The sequence below is a fragment of the Marmota flaviventris genome, chromosome 18 (genome assembly GCF_047511675.1).
Source record: "Marmota flaviventris isolate mMarFla1 chromosome 18, mMarFla1.hap1, whole genome shotgun sequence".
Taxonomy (NCBI): Eukaryota; Metazoa; Chordata; class Mammalia; order Rodentia; family Sciuridae; genus Marmota; species Marmota flaviventris.
The window spans coordinates 50,266,716-50,286,573 of record NC_092515.1 but is presented as its reverse complement, the minus strand read 5'-3'; the positions used below and the strand labels follow the sequence as shown (position 1 = coordinate 50,286,573).

Genomic DNA, 19,858 nt, shown 5'->3' with positions numbered 1-19,858 from the left:
TCTACTCCCCCAGCCAACCCCGTCTCCCGCACACAGACTAGAGGCGGGTTTTCACCTCTCGAACTAAGCGTGATTGGTCGCAATGTCTCGGAAATGTCTCTGATCAGAGCTGATCCCCAGAAGACACTCTAGCTTTGAGAGCTGGTTCTCGTTCTGTCCCACACTTGGCCTAGGAGCCGACGTTTCCTGGACTGTTCTCGATGGTATCTTTGGATGATAGAGGGGGCCGCGCAAGGTATTATGGGAGGATAATGGCGGCTTTCAAGGAGTGGAATTTGTCTCTTTGAGGCCTTCAGACCGAGGGGTGGCAGCGCCAGAACCCCCAAATCCGGAACAGAAGGGTCCCAAGAGTCGCTCTTGGTGAGGTGAGTGTCCCTTCTTCCTTCCTGACCTGGACTTCGCCAATCACAGCGGCTCCAGGAGACAGATACCGGCCTCCGGTTCAGGTTTCCCCACTTTGGAAAGTTCCTTCCTCCTTGTCACCTAACTTGCTTTACTAACCTCGACTATATTGTGCCCATCCTGTTTCCTGCGGCCTTTCTCCTTGCTCTGGTTAGATGCTGAGATCCAGAGGTGCTGTCCAGGGTCGCCCTGCGCCCTTACTTAGGACTTGGCCCTAGCCCACTCCTAGGCAGTCAATGCGCCTGAGCGGGGCTCCTCCGTCTTTCTGTTCTACCTCACAGTGGTATCTCAACCCGGAGATTTAGTGGAAGACCTCCTATATTAGAATGTAAGCTCCAAGGGTGCCAGGGATTTTTATTTTTGTCTGTCCCTTTTGCTGAGAACAGGGATGGCTCAAGGAGGCATTCAGTGAATAATTATTGATCGAGTAAGTCCAGGTTTCTTCACTGACTTTCTGGTACCCTCTCGCCTCTTTGCTATTAATCTTTCTGCAGAGTCTGGCCTCTTAACTCTTTGTTCTTCTCAGCAGCCAGTTAAGTCCTCTCTCTGAGACTCCCTTGTGCTCTGTTGCTGCTATCTTTTCATGCTGTTTCTAGAAACGTTTGACTTCCTGTTCTCCTTTAAGTTTAAATGTACTTATTCATTTATTCATCACATGTTTATATTGCTACACTGAGCCATAGCAGTCAACAAAACAGACCAGGTTCCCTTGTTTGCATAGAATGGCCTTTAGGGGCATAATTCCTAGTTCAGATAACTGTTGATGACAGCATGTGTACCCCAGTCTTCCTGCCTGGATTTCCTTACATGCATACAAATGCTTGTGAGGAAACCAGCATGCAGGTTTCTCTTTTCTGTTGTTCCTGATGACGTTTTCAAAATGCAACTCTTGTTCTTGCGTCCACATTATGTTTGTAATACTCCTCTGTAGAGCTGTGCATGTTGATTAGAATCTGGCAGAAAATTTTGGATTCTGGAGGTATCTTACCCCTTGACAGTTCTTTGCTTCACTTACTTGTTTGAATGAGGGCATTTATCCAAGTGCCCAGCATAGATGTACATTTATAAGTGGATAGTGTGTAGTGAGAGACAAAGAGGAAAATGTTACAAGTTAAGCTCCAGGGAATCTGCCTAATTCAGTGTTTCCCATAAGTATTTTTGGTAAACATGGATTGTTATTAAACTGATTTTGACTTCTGTAAGGTAATTGTGTTTTTACAAAATACTACTGGTCCAGAAAAAGTCACTAAAGTGGGCAGAACATGAATGGTAACCTTCTGTCTTCACGTCTTTACTCTGCTGTACCTTTAATTGAAAGGGAGGGAGAGGTAGAAGAACTCATGTAAAAAAGTGGTAAGGAACCCAATTAATATATAGGAGTATAGCAAATAAAATATGAAATAGTGTAACCATTATGTCTATAAATCTGGCTACAGAATACTTTTTTTGATTCTTGTAATAATTCTGTGGATTAGATAAAGCCAAAATTATTTCCATTTTACAGATATAGAAATTATGGCTAATCCAAAGATGAAGTTGCTTACCATCATAGAAGTAGAAAATGCCAAAAGTCTGGTTTCTAATTGAGTTTCTGACTTCAAATCTAGTTTCCCCTGCACTCAGTTTATAGATGGTATCATGTTCCAGTAAGCAACCCTTAGTGAGGTCTTTTCTTGCCTGCATGATATCCTTTTGGATATTGATGTTTTTGTATCCACATTATGTTTGTAATACTCCTCTGTAGAGCTGTGCATGTTGATTAGAATCTGGCAGAAATTTTTGGGTTAATTATAATTATTATTTTGTAATATTGTAATATTTGGTGAGTGTGTATGTATATCTGTATCTTTGGTGTGGGGGTGAGAATAGGAGGGTCTTTTGAGAATGTCATTGATTTGATGGAAAGGTCTTGACAAGAGGTAGCAAAAGAAGTTCTGGTCTTGGTAGTGGGTAGGTAGGCTTAACCACCTAAGTATACCTGTAACTATAGTTATTCTGGGCTATAGCGTAGCTGAGCTTTATTTCTTATGTTCTATACCAAATGATTCTCCTCCCTCCCAGAGAAATCCCAGAGCCTGCGATGGAGGACACCAATGAGGATGCCTCAATCCATCGGTTAGAAGGCACTGATCTGGACTCTCAGGTTGGTGGTCTTATTTGCAAGACCAAAAGTGCAGCCAGTGAGCAGCATGTCTTCAAAGCCCCTGCTCCCCGCCCTTCATTGCTGGGACTGGACTTGTTGGCTTCCCTGAAACGGAGGGAGCGAGAAGAGAAAGATGATGGGGAGGACAAGAAGAAGTCCAGAATCTCTTCTTACAAGGACTGGGAGGAGAGCAAGGATGACCAGAAGGATGCTGAAGAGGACGGTGATGAGCAGGCTGGCCGAAGTAGCCGGAAAGACAGGTAAAGACCTTTGGGTAGGTTGGCCCAAAGGGGATAAAAGTGGAGGCCAGAAAACAATAGCCCATGATTAGTTTCCAGTTTTCCTATTGGACATTCAGAGCTTGTAATTTTTTTTTTTGTGGTTTTGTAATACTGATGCTATGTAGAATTAGCATTTTCTTTACATTTGTGGTAAGAATTCAAAGGCAGCTAAGGGGGAGATGATAGAGGTTAGAAGTGCCTTGGGTTGATGCCGTATATAAGCCTGCAGCATCAAGGAGTAGAAAAGGACAGGTCACTTGTTTGGCATAGCCAGAGGTTTGGGGTAGGGTCTTCTCCTGTGGAGGGCTCTTTACCAGCTGCACTCCCTGTTTCAGACACTATCGGTCTGCTCATGTAGAGACTCCATCCCATCCTGGGGGTGTGAGTGAAGAGTTTTGGGAACGTAGTCGGCAAAGAGAGCGGGAGAGGCGGGAACATGGTGTCTATGCCTCATCCAAAGAAGAAAAGGATCGGAAGAAAGAGAAATCACGGGATCGAGGAGACCATGACCGCAAAAGGGACAGAGGTAAACTATGCAGCACGGTTCCTGTGCCTGTTAGCATGTGAATAGACACATGCCAGGCTTTTTCCTGTTGCACAAACTTGAATTGTGCCCATTAACTGGATATCCCTGTGTACATGATGTCAGCCTGTGGGTTTTACCCTGCTGGGATTGGGGATAGCAGGCAGTTTAAGAACAGCTGTCAGTTGTAACACCTGGTTTGCTTGAGCATGTGGTCCTTGTTTTATTATGAAAACTCATGATAAAGGAAACAATGGATAATTCATATAAGAAACCAGAGTATACAAGAGTGTCGGAGATACAGAAAGGACAGTGATATGGAATGAAGCTTGACATAAAAGCCAGTGCTGGTCCTGCCCAGTATTTTATGGCTTACAAGCTGTTTAACTTTATAAAACTATTCACTATAGACTTGAAACTATTTTTTTTTTTGAAATCTTGCAGGAAAATAACTCTTATTTTGAGTTTGAAATTTTCTAGCCAGTAACTATATTTTTCCCTTTGAAAGAATGGGAATGTGTGAGTTCAGGAACCCATGGACCGCATTAGAGCAGTACAGGTTGCACCTGTGAGTGAGTGAGGCAGCCTGTCCTTTCTCTAGGGTGCAGCTGGGTATGTGTGAGGACAGGACACAGCTGCACTCTGTGTGGTGCTGAGCTCTGTGTGTGACTCTTCATAGATGAGCGGGATAGAAGTAGGCACAGCAGCAGATCGGAGCGAGATGGAGGCTTAGAGCGCAGCAGCAGAAGAAATGAACCGGAGAGCCCACGGCATCGACCTAAAGGTAGACTTAGCTCTTTTCTGTGGTAGTTGTGATGGTTTGTGATGGTTCAGGTGACTACAAGGCTGACTGACTTTCTTTCTAGGGGGTTGCTGAGGCAGTGAGACAGTGGGAATACTGAGCCTCTGGGAATACTGGGCCCTGAGCCAAGTGGGTGCATCCGTGCCCTTCTCTGTTAGGTTGCATATGTTTCCTTTAGGTGATAGGCTGGATGGCCAGTTTTCCAAATGTCAGGAAAGGATAGAGAAATAGGGGCTTATGAAGGATTTATAAAAAAGAATTATTTGCATTTAAGATGGATATGTTTGCTGAGAGAAATTAAATATTCCTTAAAAAATTGTTATAAACAGAATGAAAACTGGACCACTAAATTCAGATATCTTGTCAGGAATGGTGTCATGTCCTTGTAATCCCAGTGGCTCAGGAGACTGAGGCAGGAGGATTGCAAGATTAAAGCTAGTCTCAGGAACTTAGCAAGGCCTTAATCAACTTGTTAAGACCCTGTCTCTAATTTAAAAGAAATAGAAAGGGCTGAGGATGCTGCTGCTCAGTGGTTAAGTGCTCCTGGGTTCAATCCCTGGTACCAAAAAAAAAAAAAAAAAAAAGAAAAGAAAATTCAGATATCTTTAAAAAACTCTCAGAACCATCTTATCCATTGCAAGTAGATGCAAAGGTTTATAAACAGTAAAATAAATAAATTGGGAGAGTTAACTTTTGGTTAGTTGTTTTGGAGCTGCATCTCTGGTGAAATTGGATGCTTCTGGTGATGTGTCTCTTGTGGCCCCAGACGCAGCCACTCCTTCAAGATCTACCTGGGAGGAGGAGGACAGTAGCTATGGCTCCTCAAGGCGCTCTCAGTGGGAGTCACCCTCCCCGACACCTTCATATCGGGATTCTGAGCGGAGCCATCGACCGTCCACTCGAGATCGAGACAGGTGATGCCTGGGTAGAGCTGCTCTGGGTCTTGGCGAGGCAGTAAAGGGACCTGGGCAGGGAGAGCTGGTGGCTGAGGACACAGCTCAACTCTGTGCCTGCTGGTCTTGCTGTCCCAGGTCTGTGAGGAGCAAGTACTCAGATGACACACCTCTGCCAACTCCCTCCTACAAATACAACGAGTGGGCTGATGACAGACGACACCTGGGTTCCACCCCTCGTCTGTCCAGGGGCCGAGGTAAGGCCTGGGGGACAGGAGGCAGAAGAGCACTTTGGCTTATCTTGGGGAGGCTGAGAAGAGGCTTTTGTTCTTGGAGGTTTGTGGCTTTGCAGGTCTTTTGGGGGCCTCTGGGATAAGCCAGGTTGGTGTGAACTGACCTACCATCTGCTGATTTTCAGGAAGACGTGAGGATGGTGAAGAAGGGATTTCATTTGACACAGAAGAGGAGCGGCAGCAGTGGGAGGATGACCAGAGGGTAAAGGCCACAGACATCTTTGAGGGATTCAGAGTGGGCTATGACTGACTGTAGGGGCATGGGTGAAAGTGGGTATCAGAGCCCAAGGGCCCTGAGGGAGTCTCCAGCACTACTGGGCTTTGAGGAGGATAGTTGGTGCTGTGCAGTGGACTCTCCTTGGAAAAACCCAGGCTGCAGCAAGGCCTCTCCTAATGCAGCAGGTCATACATAACTCGTTATGTGGTGGTGCCACCATGTGGTGAATCTAAGAAGTGCCGTCGTGATGGGTGGCCAAGTCAAGTCAGCCCTGTGTTGTCCTCCACTAGGTAGACTTTCCTGCACCTCTCAGAAGGGTTGTTCCAGTGCCCACTTAACTTCCTACTAAATATCTGTTCTCCTCTACCTGTGTCTCATGCATAAACTTGATCTTCCCCTTGTTCTTGTTGCTTTGTCTTCCTGCAGCAAGCTGACCGGGACTGGTACATGATGGATGAGGGGTATGATGAGTTCCACAACCCCCTGGCCTACTCCTCCGAGGACTATGTGAGGCGGCGGGAGCAGCATCTGCATAAACAGAAGCAGAAGCGAATTTCTGCCCAGCGCAGGCAGATCAATGAGGTGAGGCCACTGGCAGTGGTTGGTGCAGATTCAGAGCTGGAGTCTGGATGTGGGAGAAGTAGCAGGTCTTACCAGGTGAAGAAAGCCTAGCTAGTCTTCTGTTGCTGAGAGGACAGGATCAGATATGCCTCTGGCCAGAGAGAAAGGGTGGATAGGGAAACTTGGGTCACTTAGGAATAGCTAGTTCATACTTCTGTCATCTGCAGTGCTGTGGGTGAGAACTGGTACTGTGGCACCTGCCTCTGTGGTCTGTGTTCTTTGTGTCTCAGAGTGGGGCTGTGGATGGTCACTGTTCGTATGTCTGGCTAGAGGTTCTGACTTAGATCAAAAGTGTTGCTTCTTGGAACAAAGTATTGCTGGTGATTTAAGGTCAATGACTCTTTTAATGAACTGCAGGGTAGAGAGATCTGTGATGCCTCTGTGGCCACCATGGCCCGCCCATCTGTTGAGGCAGGATATGGGAACTTGCTTGGAGACTTTTTAGGATGGCTTCTGGTTGCAGTCTGAGTGGGGCTCCTACTGTGTCCTCACAGGATAATGAGCGCTGGGAGACTAACCGCATGCTGACCAGTGGGGTGGTCCATCGGTTGGAGGTGGACGAGGACTTTGAAGAGGACAACGCAGCCAAAGTACACCTGATGGTTCACAACCTGGTGCCTCCCTTTCTGGATGGACGCATTGTCTTCACCAAGCAGGTGAGGCTCCTGTGGCCAGAAGCAGGAACATTCAGAAAGATTAGAGGAATAGAAGGAAGAAAGAAATAAAAGTGGGGAAACAGCCCTGTGTCATGATAGGGTAACCCCTCTGCCCTATTACTCCCGAGAACTGTTAGGACACAGGCCCTCTGGTTGGCCTTAGAGACTAGTGGGTGATTTCTCTTTTTCTTCCACCTCCTGCAGCCAGAGCCCGTGATTCCAGTTAAGGATGCTACTTCTGACCTGGCCATCATTGCTCGGAAAGGCAGCCAAACAGTGCGGAAACACAGGGAGCAAAAGGAGCGCAAAAAGGTTGGCCTCTCGCCACCCTGGCTGGGAAGTCTGTGCATGTTTTTCTTTTCCTATTTAAAACACTCATTAGACTATTCAAGTGTGCTTCCTTGTAGAAATGGGGCACATGGAGCAAGACTCAGCTCTTGGAGAAGGGCATTGCTTTCCTCCACTGTCCTTAGTCAAGGCAGCCTCTGGCCTGGGGTTTGGGGATCTGGAGGCTTGAGTCTTGGAATGCGTTGCCTGGTACCCCCAGTGCCTTGTGGGATTTGCCACCTGCTAGATGAAACCTGATGTCAGCTGGGACTGAGTTTCCACTGCCACAGTTGCATCACAGGATGGAGTGGACTTTATTTTTCTTCTTCAGGCTCAGCACAAACACTGGGAACTGGCTGGGACCAAACTGGGAGACATAATGGGTGTCAAAAAAGAAGAAGAGCCAGATAAAGCTCTGACAGAAGATGGGAAGGTGGACTACAGGTGGGGAGTCTTCGCCAGCGGCAGACTTGCTCTGAAAACCAAGGATAGTCATGGCAGAACTGATAGACTTCATGACTTATGAACTGAAAAATGACAGGCTGTTACTCTGAATCTTGTTTTCTGTGATCTCTTCATCCTGATCTTTCTTCTATTATCTTTAGCTTTTCGTAGGTGTTAGGCTTACTACCACTACCACAGGGGCTTCCTCTTAGCCTGGCAGTGGTCTGAGTACTATGAGGCCCTGGAAGGTTAGGGAATTTGTTGAGGTCACTCAGCTAGTAAATAGTGGCATCAGGGTTGGTCCCAGACAGTCTGTCTTTGGAGCCCATGCATTTGGCCTTGCTACTGACCAGTAGCTTCTACGTAAAGCACTCAATGTCTGACATGTAGATACATCCAAGACTCAGAAGGACTGTGGCATCTTCCCAAGTCAGCACTCCCTGAGCTTTGGTGTATTTCAGGTGTTCGTGGGGAGAAGATGGGTTTTGTTTTTTTAGTCAAATTTTAATTCCATATGAGAAACAACTATTTTAATAGAGATTCCAAAATAGAAAGTGTTATCAGGTAGTGACTTATCTGTTTATAGATGTATTAAGTATATATTGCATACTCTTTGTTGGGGTTACTGCCTTGAGTAGCTGAAAGACACAAATGTCCCTCATGATTCATTCTTTGAATTCTCTTACATCTTTGGTTGGGGGTGTGTACTGGGGATTGAACTCAAGGGCACTCAACCACTGAGCCACATCCCTAGCTCTATTTTGTATTTTATTTAGAGACCAGGTCTTACTGAGTTGCTTAGAGCCTCGCTATAGCTGAGGCTGAATTTGGACTCATAATCCTCCTGCCTCAGCTTCCCTACCCACTAGGATTACAGTTGTGTGCCACTACACCCAGCTTTTACATCCTTCTGAACTGTCATCTGAATTAATAATTCTCTGTACCCCTGTGTGAAATATCTTCAATGAGAAGTTGGCATTATTGGTTAGCTCTTGTTAGTTTCTGGGTAGTTTAATCTCTTAGATATCATTTGTTGGGTGAAATTAGAAAGAGGAAGCAGTTAATTGGTCTGAGGGACAAAGTATCTCTTGGAAGAAGTGACTGGAAGATGGTGTGGGCTCAGGGAGTGGAGTACTGATTTGGGAATATGCCACAGTGCTTCTAGTCTCGGGATGTATCCACATATCAGACATTGAGTGCTTTTGGTAGAATCTACTGGTCAGTAGTAAGTGAGTTTTTCTCAGATTTTTGAAAATGAGTCCTTATGGGCCATGCTGCCCTGTCATGAAGGGGGAAGATTGACCTACACTGTGTGCTGTGGCCATAACTCCTAGAAGACCCCAGATGGCTAAAATAGGTGGCTGTTTTGGCCCTTTAAGTATTGTGCAGAAATTGCCCAAGGTGTTCTCTACAAGTTAGTGAGTGTGATTGACTTTAGCTCCTCTCCCGGTCACTTTCTATTTAGGGCACAGCATTTGCCCACTTGATAATCTGTACCTCCTTAGATCCTTGGTTAGCTCTGTTTGACCCTGTCGTGTTGAGAGTGTATCATAGATTCTCACTGCAGTTCCAGTCCTTAGTTCTGAAGAGAAATAATCTCAGACGACCTGGCTGCTTTCGTGTGTCAGATTTATTGCTTCTTGTTAAAGTCATTCGTATTCCTTGAGCAAGAAGAAGGGCAGGAGGTACCATGGGGGACATTGTGCATGGTGCTTAGGCTGCTCTGTGTTCCCAGGACAGAGCAGAAGTTTGCAGACCACATGAAGAAAAAAAGTGAAGCCAGCAGTGAGTTTGCAAAGAAGAAGTCAATCCTGGAGCAGAGGCAGTATCTGCCAATCTTTGCTGTGCAGCAAGAGCTACTCACTATTATCAGGTAATGCCACCAGATCCAAGGATCCCAGTGTCAAATCAGTGGCCCCTCTGTCTCCTGTGTTTGCTCAGGAGCTTTTTTGTTTTTGTGCATCGTCTGGTGGGAAGGGAACTCATTTGTTTTCCCAGGACTACGCTGCATAAAGTAACATGATGGCATTGTTCTTTTTTAGTGCACCTGTTTAAACCTCACTGTGTTCCAGGTATCTCAGGTGGTAGTTCTGTAGGAGGCTCTTTTCCCAAGGAAATCATCTTTTCTGATCAGGCATGCTCTCTGCTTAGCTAGCCATGGTGAAGACAGGTGGCAGAGGCTTCTTGGAGTTAGCCTTTAACTGAGGAAGCTGTTGAACCTTTTGAACTGCTTTTCCTTGCAGGGACAACAGCATCGTGATTGTGGTTGGGGAGACAGGGAGCGGCAAGACCACTCAGCTGACCCAGTACTTGCATGAAGATGGTTACACAGACTATGGGATGATTGGGTGTACCCAGCCCCGGCGAGTGGCTGCCATGTCAGTGGCCAAAAGAGTCAGTGAAGAGATGGGGGGAAACCTTGGTGAGGAGGTGAGTGGACATGAGTCCTGAGCCAGAGGGTGTGATCTGCTAAGACCTGGACTCAAAGATGGGGTGTGTTCACGGAGCAGGTGGCTCCAGTTCTGAGTGAGCCATCTGTTTGACCTCCAGGTGGGTTACGCCATCCGCTTTGAAGATTGCACTTCAGAAAACACCCTGATCAAGTACATGACTGATGGAATCCTGCTCCGAGAGTCCCTCCGGGAAGCTGACCTGGATCACTATAGTGCCATCATCATGGATGAGGCCCATGAACGCTCCCTCAACACGGATGTGCTCTTTGGGCTGCTCCGGGAGGTAAGGACGTGGGTTCCAGTCCCTTTGTACTCGGGGCTTTGACCAGTGCACTGCCAGTAGCCAGTGATTGAGGTGCTTCAGGTGGGTTGGGACTATTCTGGGGACACTGAGAGGGTCTCTGGCAGGCCAGGGTTTTCCCTGAGGCTCTGTGTTGTCAAGTTCAAGTCTGGTCTTGTAATTTACTCTCTTCTCACTCAGCTGAGTGACTTGTGGTTTTCTTGGCTGTGGCCTGTTGCTCAAATCTCTAGGATTGTTAAATCTAATAAGCCAGTTTGCAAGCTTTGGCTTCTGCTTTATTCATGGGTAGTGCTGATGGGATTGGAGGGCAGAGCCAAGGGACCCAAACTCAATTTGCTGCGTGACTTTTTCTCTCAGGTTGTGGCTCGTCGCTCAGACCTCAAGCTCATCGTTACATCAGCCACTATGGATGCAGAGAAATTTGCTTCCTTTTTTGGGAATGTTCCCATCTTCCACATCCCTGGTCGAACCTTCCCTGTGGATATCCTCTTCAGCAAGGTACCGAGGGTCTGTTTTTTGAATTGACCTTCCATGCCATGTGCCTCTTTGGCACATGGAAGCCAGCTGGAGTGGATAGAATACTGAGTTGGAGGAGATTTGTGGGGTGTCACGGAGCAAAATGGGGCAGCCTGTAGCTCTAGGCTTAGAGGACTGTGCTCTGGGGGAGGATTTATTTCCTTGCTTCTTTGAAACTGAAACATGGGCCCAGGGAGGCACCAGGACTTCTTGTAGGGGCCTTGCAATCAGACCCCCAGGTGTGGCAGCCCTGAAAGTCCACTTATCAGCCCAGACCAGTGAGTGGCTGTGGGGCTCCCAGAGGGAGGCCTGGTCCTTGCTACCCTCTGACTGTTCCTGGCTGCTGTTGCAGACCCCGCAGGAGGATTATGTGGAGGCTGCAGTGAAGCAGTCCTTGCAGGTGCACCTCTCAGGGGCCCCTGGGGACATCCTTATCTTCATGCCTGGCCAAGAAGATATTGAGGTGCGTGCCTTGGTCACCGCTGTGGTGAATGGGGGTGTCCTCCATATGAGAGTTTGGGGCTTCAGAGTCTTATGACTCCTCCTGGCGCGTTTAGGTGACCTCAGACCAGATTGTGGAGCACCTGGAAGAACTGGAAAATGCACCTGCTTTGGCTGTACTGCCCATCTACTCCCAGCTGCCCTCTGACCTTCAGGCCAAAATCTTCCAGAAGGTATGACAACAACAATTTTTTTGGGTCCCCATCTTTGGGTATCTCCTCCTCCAACAGAGAGCAAAGGGGAGGAGATGTTCCTTCACTAGAAGGGGTGGGAGGGAGGTGGGCTGGGTCCTGCCTTGGGTAGTCTTTCTACCCTTGTATGTCCTGCTCGGCCCTAGGCTCCAGATGGCGTCCGGAAGTGTATTGTTGCCACCAACATTGCTGAGACATCTCTGACTGTTGATGGAATCATGTTCGTTATTGATTCTGGTTATTGCAAATTAAAGGTAAGGAGAGATGTAGGAAGTAGGGCCCCGGGTCTTCACCTGAAGCTGACTGAGCTTAGGGGGTGGGAGGTCAGGCCCTAGTCCTCCTGGAAGGTGACACCCAAGTAACTAGTGGTGCAAGGCCAATATTTAGTGAATGCTGGTTTTGTTGTGAGTTTGATTCATTTAATCTTTGTGATTATTTGAAGAGGTAGATAATTTAAATAATTTTGTAGAGATTATATAGCTGGTGTGTCTGGGGAAAATTCCTTCAGGTGTTTATGAGAACATTTCTGAAGGCTTCTGGCTCTAAAAGGATGGCTAATGGTATTGCTGAGACACTTCCTCTGTGATGTGCAGCAGCCGGGATTTGGCTTTTCTGTATTTTAGAGCCACTCTTTCCCCGCCAACTTTATCCTTAATTAGCTTCTTTCTACCCCCTCCTAGGTCTTTAACCCCAGGATTGGCATGGATGCTTTGCAGATCTACCCCATCAGCCAGGCCAACGCCAACCAGAGGTCAGGGCGAGCTGGCAGGACGGGCCCAGGTCAGTGTTTCAGGTAGGAGCCCTGTGCTAGCCTGCTATCTGGGGCAGCGCTGGGATTGCTGAGAGTCTGCACCAGAGTTGGGGGGATGCTGGTCTCAGAGCTGATCCCCAAGACTAGGGCTCCTGTGGGCTGCCACATGGTGGTATTGCTGAGTGGAAGAAGAAACCTTTCCAGGGAGTGGTGAGGTGTGAGGCAGACTTAGAAGGAATGTCCACGCAGTGGAAGACCCGTACGGCAGGCTCTCCCATCAAAGATGGAGCTGAGCAAAGGATGTCATTTGTTGTTTTGTACTTTTTCAATTATTCTTTGTTGTGATTTTTTAAAATAATGTATTCATTATAGAGATTCAGTGTATATAAAGATACTGAGAAAATAAAACCTTGCCATAGTTCTAGTCTCAGGCACTTTAGTTCGAGAAATGAAACAGGTATGTAGAGGCAGAAAAGTTGAGTTGGCATGGTGGGTTTCTGAGTAGGTAGAAATGAATGAGTTAAAGGAGTGGAGGTGGGGAGAAGACATGGGTGTTTCCCTGTCTGTAGGATTTCCTGGCTATTATGGGGTACTCTTAGAAAAAGCTAGAATAGTGTTGATCTTCCACCATGGAGTCCTGTGGGCAGCCAGTGTAGTAAGAGGCTTTGTGGGCCAATGTGGTGCAGGTGCAGCAAAACCAGAGTCTTCTCCCTGCCAGGCTGTACACACAGAGTGCCTATAAGAATGAACTCCTGACCACCACGGTGCCTGAGATCCAGAGGACCAACTTGGCCAACGTGGTGCTGCTGCTCAAGTCCCTTGGGGTGCAGGACCTGCTGCAGTTCCACTTCATGGACCCACCCCCAGAAGACAACATGCTCAACTCCATGTATCAGCTCTGGATCCTTGGGGCCCTGGACAACACAGGTGTCGTGGCCCTGGGAGCCGGCAGGGCCTCAGGGGTGCTGGTGTGTGGCTTCTCTCTCTGTACTCCACTGTCCCATTGAATGTCTGGATTTGCTTCTCTCTCCTAGGTGGTCTTACATCCACAGGGCGGCTGATGGTGGAGTTCCCTTTGGACCCAGCCCTGTCCAAGATGCTCATTGTGTCCTGTGACATGGGCTGCAGCTCTGAGATCCTGCTCATTGTGTCCATGCTCTCAGTCCCAGCCATCTTCTACAGGCCCAAGGTGAGGAGTTGGTGGCTGGCTCTTCTCCCTTCTAGGAAGGCTTGGGGAGTATTTGAGAGGGGAAGAGCTCTCTGTATTTTGGAAGTGGAACATAAGGCTGGGAATTAGAGTTTTTGAAGCATGATTTTGCTGTCTTCTGTTAGGTGGTGTGGGGGAACAAGGTTGGGTTGGATCAGTGGTCCCCTCGGGGTGCTTTGGAAATTTGCAAGAGCATCCTTTGTCTTCTAGTATGGTTGTTTCTGAGCTTTTACATTTTGACATTTTATTATAAATTATTTTTATTCTATATCATTAGGCAATATATTGCTGTGTTTGAAGTTATGTGTGGGTAGGTGATAGTGTGAGAATCCTCGGATATGCTTGGTGGGCCTGATCCTCCTTGCCTAGGGTTAAGCTTCTTTTTCCCTCCCTAGGGCCGAGAGGAGGAGAGTGATCAAATCCGGGAGAAGTTTGCGGTCCCTGAGAGTGATCATTTGACCTACCTGAATGTTTACCTGCAGTGGAAAAACAATAATTACTCCACCATCTGGTGTAATGACCATTTCATCCATGCCAAGGCCATGCGGAAGGTGGGGCCACAGACGAGCAGGACTTCTGGATTGTGGGGTGGGAGAAGAGGGGAAGGAGGACTCCGTTCTGGTTTGCTTGTGTTCTCCTCTAGGTCCGGGAGGTGCGGGCCCAACTCAAGGACATCATGGTGCAGCAGCGGATGAGCCTGGCCTCATGTGGCACTGACTGGGACATCGTCAGGAAGTGTATCTGTGCTGCCTATTTCCACCAGGCAGCCAAGCTCAAGGTGAGCCTTGGGAGCCCTGTGGAGCTCTGGCCTCCTCCTCCTGTGGTACCTGAGGGCAGGTGCCAAGCCTGGGTCAAGATGATTTTAAGGGATGGAGTAGCTTCCCCAAGTAGGCAGTGTGTCTCTGATGTGCCTGCCTGTTGTGTCTTCCCTAGGGAATCGGGGAGTATGTGAATATCCGCACAGGGATGCCGTGTCATTTGCACCCCACCAGCTCCCTCTTTGGAATGGGCTACACCCCGGACTACATAGTGTACCACGAGTTGGTCATGACCACCAAGGTGAGTCTTTCCTGAGGTGCTTGTGTAATGTGGGCCCACCTTCCTGGCCACACTTTCATGACCTTCCCCTGCCTTCTACGATGAGCTTTTGCTCCAGCAGACTTGGGACCACGCACATTGCTTTGCAGGGCTTTTGAGGCTGGTTTTCACCTGGGGGGCCTGGGGAAGCTTTATAGAAGTAACCTCTAGAACGCAGTGACCTCAACCCTGCCAGCAAGATGGTTTCCTACTTGCTGTTTGGGATTAATGACCCCTGTTGATGTCATTAGAAGGGCTTTCTGCAGTGCTGAACCTTTTCTCTGGTATATTTGGGAGTGTTTTTTCAAGCAAGGGAGAACTTGGATAGGAGAAGGGATGACAATCAGTATCTGGGGCTCTCCCCTGCCTTTTCCAGCCTAGATGGGCTGGGGACAGGGCCCTTCTCAAGTGACTCCTAATTGTGGAACCTGTGGGAGGGACTGACCCACCCATGACCTCTGCCTCACTGCCCCTCTGCCCACAGGAGTACATGCAGTGTGTGACTGCTGTGGATGGAGAGTGGCTGGCGGAGCTGGGCCCCATGTTCTACAGCGTGAAGCAGGCAGGCAAGTCGCGGCAGGTGAGCATCCTACATTTCCCATGGAGATGCTATTTGCCCATGATTGAAGACTCTGTCATCTGATCCCTTCTTCCTCCAAATATAAAAGCTGGGATCAAGCCTTCCTGATGTGTCTTATTTCCCCATCATTCAGGTGGCTGGGTCACTGAGCTTTTTTTAAATTTTTTGAAATTTCCAAATATTCAGCAAAGTGGAGAAAAAACTACCACTGTATCTAGCTTGAAAGGAGTCATTTTTTTTTTTCTTTAATGGACACAATACCTTTATTTGACTTATTTATTTTGTATGTGGTGCTTAGGATCGAACCCAGTGCCTCTACCACTGAGCCATAACCCCAGCCCTTGAAAGGACTTATTTTTTTATTCTAATTTGTTATATATGACAGAAGAATGCATTTCAATTCATATTACACATATAGAGTACAATTTTTCATGTATCTGGTTGTATACAACATAGAGTCACACCGTTCATGTATTCATACATGTACCATCTCATTCCACCATCTTTCCTACCCCCATGTCCCCTTCTTTCCCCCTCCTTCCCCTTTGCCCTATCTAGAGTTTGTCTATTCCTCCCATGCTCTGCGCCCCCCCTTCCCATGAATCAGCATCCTTATATGAGAGAAAACATTCAGAATTCGTTTTTTTGGGATTGGCTTACTTCCCTTAGCATTATATTCTCCAACTCCATCAGTTTACCTGCAGATGCCATGATTTTATTCTCTTAATGCTGAGTAATATTCCGTTGTGTTTATATACCACAGTTTCTTTATCCAATCATCTATTGAAGGGCATCTATATTGGTTCTACAGTTTAGCTATTGTGAATTGTGCTGCAGTAAACATTGATGTGGCTGTGTCCCTGTAGTATGCTGTTTTTAAGTCCTTTGGGTATAGATCAAGGAGTGGGACAGCTGGGTCAAATGGTGGTTCCATTCCCAGTTTTCCAAGGAATCTCCATACTTCTTTCCATATTGGCTGCACCGATTTTCAGTCCCACCAGCAATGTATGAGTGTGGAAGGGACTTACTTTTAAAATATAGCCTCTGTGTCATTATCACTTCTAACAGAATTAGTCCTTTATGTCGTCTAAGTTTCTAGTATTTATTCAGATTTCACCATTTATCTCAGAGAACTTCTCATGACTGATTTGCTTGAAATAGGATCCAAACTTTTCAACTGATTGTTCTATTCCAGAAAGGCCCCACCCTAACTTTGAAAAAAATTTTTAGATTTTATTTATTTTGGTCCTAGGGATTGAACTCAGGGGCGCTTAACTGCTGAGCTACTTCCCGAGCCCTTGTTATTTTGAGATGGAGTCTCACTGAGTTGCTTAGGTTCTTGCTTAGTTGCTGAGGTTGGTCTTGGACTTGTGATCCTCCTGCCTCAGACTCTTAAGCCATTGGGACTAGAGGTGTGCGCCACCACACGTGGCTGACTTTTTGATTTTTAATTTTTTTTAAATGAAACTTATTTACTGGAGCAACTGGGTTGTTTATCGTAGACTATTCCATGTTATGTATTTGGCCTGTTGCCCCCTTGTAGTGGTGTTTAACTTGTGCCTCTATTTTGTGTACTTTCTGTAACCTAGTCATTAATCCAGACAGCTAGATAGCGTCCTGGTTCAGCTGTATCAGGCAGGGATGCATGTGTATGTTGCTGTGAAATTCCTTTCAGATGCTCTTAGGAGGCACATGAAATCTGGTGGCCCCACTTTTGGTGATGCTAAGGTTGAGGAGTAGCCTGGTCTCTGTTCTAAATTCTCAGCTGCTATCCATCTCCTCAAGGATTTGATGTCCATTGATGACCGTCATTTATGTTCGTTATTTAGGGTTGCAAAATGTTGTTGGCTTTTATTTTCCCAATCAGCGTAGTTCTCTCCATATCTGACCAAGCACATCTTCCATCTGTCCTTTCCAGCCAGTTGACTTCCTTATTTTCCCATTCTCTCTGGCATAGGTGTGAACTTGATTTTAAAAATTTAAGTACTTAACTGATGTGACTGGATTGCTGAGGCATGACTGGCTTAGGACTGACCTGTCTAATGTCTATTGTGAATCAATGAAAAAATAGGCCTTAGCTACAGAAGAAGAAGTGGCTGGTGTGGGGCAGGCAGCCCCACAGCCTCTGACCCTGACAGCTGGTCTTGTGCAACAAGCACCTGGGTTCAGACAGGGCCTCCTCACCTGATGTCCTCAGTGGGATCAGCCAGTGCCTCTACCCCTTCTCCAGGAGAATCGCCGTCGGGCCAAAGAGGAAGCCTCTGCCATGGAAGAGGAAATGGCGCTGGCCGAGGAGCAGCTGCGAGCCCGGCGGCAGGAGCAGGAGAAGCGTAGCCCCCTGGGCAGTGTCAGGTGAGCTTCTGCCTTGGGACCTGGCTGGGAGGCTGCCAGGGACTAGGCCCTGGTCATGATTTAAGAGAAGTTGACTATATAAAGGCGAATTGATGACAGAAGCTGCTTCCGTCCTGGTTGGTCACATGTGGAGATACAGGAGGAATTCCTAACTCCTTTAAAGGCACGGTCATTCATTTGCAGTCCTTGGTCATTGCCACGTTATATGCAGGGCTTGGGGTGGTGTGGAGTAGCACGGGAGGTCTAATGACTCTATTGACATAGTCATAGCCAAGTCACTCATGTACCAGGCACCCAGAGGAGAAGAGAGTCTTGGGTTTGTGCCTCTGTGCAGCACCTGGTGTTCGGTCAGGTTTTCACAAGGTAGGAGCACAGTCCTCCACAGGGCTGCCTTTACTTCAAACACCAGCTGCAAGCTTCGAGGTCACCCTTACTTTTGATAAACTTGCTACAAATTTGGGGATCTCCTTGAACTTTGCTGGAATGACTCAAAACGCAGGAAAGTGGTATACAGTTTTATTATAGCAAAAAGAGTATAAATTAGAACAAGCCACAGTGAGAGATGCATAAAGAAGGTGTGAGAGGGTTCCAAAAGTGACAATTTTTGCCCTCAAGGGCTCAGTTACCTTCCTGGCACATCAGTGACAGTACACACAGGGTATTGCCAACCAGGGAGGCTCTTCTGAGCTTGTGTTCAGAGTTTCATGACTTTGGCCTGGATGATTGAATCCTTGCCCATGTGGCTGAACTCAGTCTCTGGCCTCCTTCCCCTCCTCAGCGATTAGGCTGATATCACATGACTCAGTCCTGATTCTGAGGCTCAAAGTCCCAATTATAATCACATAGTTGGTCTTTCTGGCCAGGCCAGCCCATCTTACTCCACCATCAGACGTAGTCTGCAGGGCCCACTATGAACAGCAGAAGCATTCTAGTCCCTTGGTAATTCCTCCTAGAAAGTGGCCATGGAGGCGAGTCCACTCTTTATTACACAGCTCTAGTGGTGGTCTGCTGGAGTGGATGGGAGCTATCACCGCAGCTCAGCCTGGGGAGTTATTTAAAATGGATATCATAATGAAGTGCTTGCTTTATTTTATTATACTCCTGATCAAAAATGGAGAGGCAAGGGAGTAAGTGTGTGCTGGGGATAAGATGCTTTAGCTCCAGAGCTGCTTCACACATAAGTTAGAAGCAGCAAGGGCTTAGGCTGTGTGTCCTGCTGGGGACCCTGCTGGGGTAAGGAGTAATGCCTCTCCTGTACCCTCTTTCTGTGTCTCCAGGTCCACGAAGATCTACACTCCAGGTCGGAAAGAGCAGGGGGAGCCTATGACACCTCGCCGCACACCAGCCCGCTTTGGGCTGTGAGCTAAGGCTGTCTGAGAAGACGGTGGCAGCAGGTGTTGGGTCCCGAGCCCTCTGGTGGGAGTGCCCCCAGGCTGTGGACAAAGCCTTCTCATCTGTGGACTTCATCTGTGTACATCAAGGCCGTGGGGCAGTTCCTGCTGGGCCAGGTTCTGCCACAGAGGAAGGAGGAGCTCCTGGGTGCAGGAGCCTGGCAGGATCTGGGCTGCAGAGCAGCTGAAGGCTGCCAGAGCAGAGGGAGGTGGCTGGACCCATCTGTCCACAAAACCTGTCCCTGGGTGCCTGGTACATGAGTGACTTGGCTGTGACTATGTCTTTTTTAATCCTTGTGTAAAGCAGTAAGATAGACCCAGAGGCAATTGTAATTTGGTTATCATTCAGGATTTGAAAATACATTTATTATTTGTAAAATGTGATTGCATTTTTTTTCCTTCCTTTTTCTCTTACTGCCTTAAATTCTACAATAGGAAAGGGAAAGCCTTACTGACTCTGCTTGCCTGGCTCTTCCTAGAACCCTACCTCCACCATTACGTTCACTCTGCAGGCAGGGCAACTTAGAGGAGGGGTTGGCAGGCTGGACACAGCTTAGAGACCTAGGAATGGCCTGGGTCCTCAAAGCCAAACTCAGAGGATGCCTGGATGTTCCTAAGGCTGGTGGGCAATGGTGAGGCTGGCCTTGGTGGCCAGGACTGGAGGGAGGTAAGCAGGAACCTGCTGCTGCCCAGCCATGGATAGGCTGGCTGCTTTAAAGAGGCCTGTGCTATTGCTCAGAATGGTAGAGGTTTCTATCAAAGTAGTATAAAATGTCACTTATTGATTTTCATGTAAAAGTTGATGCTTATGATGGAATTGCTAGTCTTTTGTTGAACAGACTCTTAAATCTGTCGAGGTGGGTTTTTCAGTATTTGGCCCTTTGCACCAACCTCGGTCTTTGTGATTCCTTGGCCTTGGGCTTCTGCTAGATCTTT

The 19,858-nt window shown here is 47.5% G+C and overlaps 1 protein-coding gene across 1 annotated transcript; it reads left to right on the top strand.

Moving 5' to 3' along the window:
• Positions 1-152: 152 nt before the first annotated feature.
• Positions 153-19,306, top strand: Dhx38 (DEAH-box helicase 38). The gene is made up of 27 exons (XM_027933108.3): positions 153-365; positions 2,464-2,805; positions 3,162-3,352; positions 4,029-4,133; positions 4,918-5,065; positions 5,183-5,301; positions 5,463-5,539; positions 5,981-6,136; positions 6,670-6,831; positions 7,036-7,143; positions 7,490-7,602; positions 9,338-9,475; positions 9,846-10,032; positions 10,153-10,338; positions 10,714-10,854; positions 11,225-11,335; positions 11,430-11,546; positions 11,711-11,818; positions 12,245-12,357; positions 13,034-13,242; positions 13,350-13,504; positions 13,918-14,073; positions 14,166-14,300; positions 14,456-14,581; positions 15,084-15,179; positions 17,410-17,531; positions 18,809-19,306. Exons 2-27 carry the CDS (start codon positions 2,483-2,485, stop codon positions 18,891-18,893), a joined length of 3,687 nt encoding a protein of 1,228 aa, XP_027788909.2. The 5' UTR covers positions 153-365; positions 2,464-2,482; the 3' UTR covers positions 18,894-19,306.
• Positions 19,307-19,858: the final 552 nt, after the last annotated feature.

Coding starts and splice junctions, on each gene's coding strand:
- Dhx38 (XM_027933108.3), top strand. CDS start 2,483: ATGGAGGACACCAATGAGGATGCCTCAATCCATCGGTTAGAAGGCACT. Junction 13,243..13,349: donor TGGGGCCCTGGACAACACAG/GTGTCGTGGCCC, acceptor TCTCTCTCCTAG/GTGGTCTTACATCCACAGGG. Junction 14,582..15,083: donor AGTTGGTCATGACCACCAAG/GTGAGTCTTTCC, acceptor CTCTGCCCACAG/GAGTACATGCAGTGTGTGAC.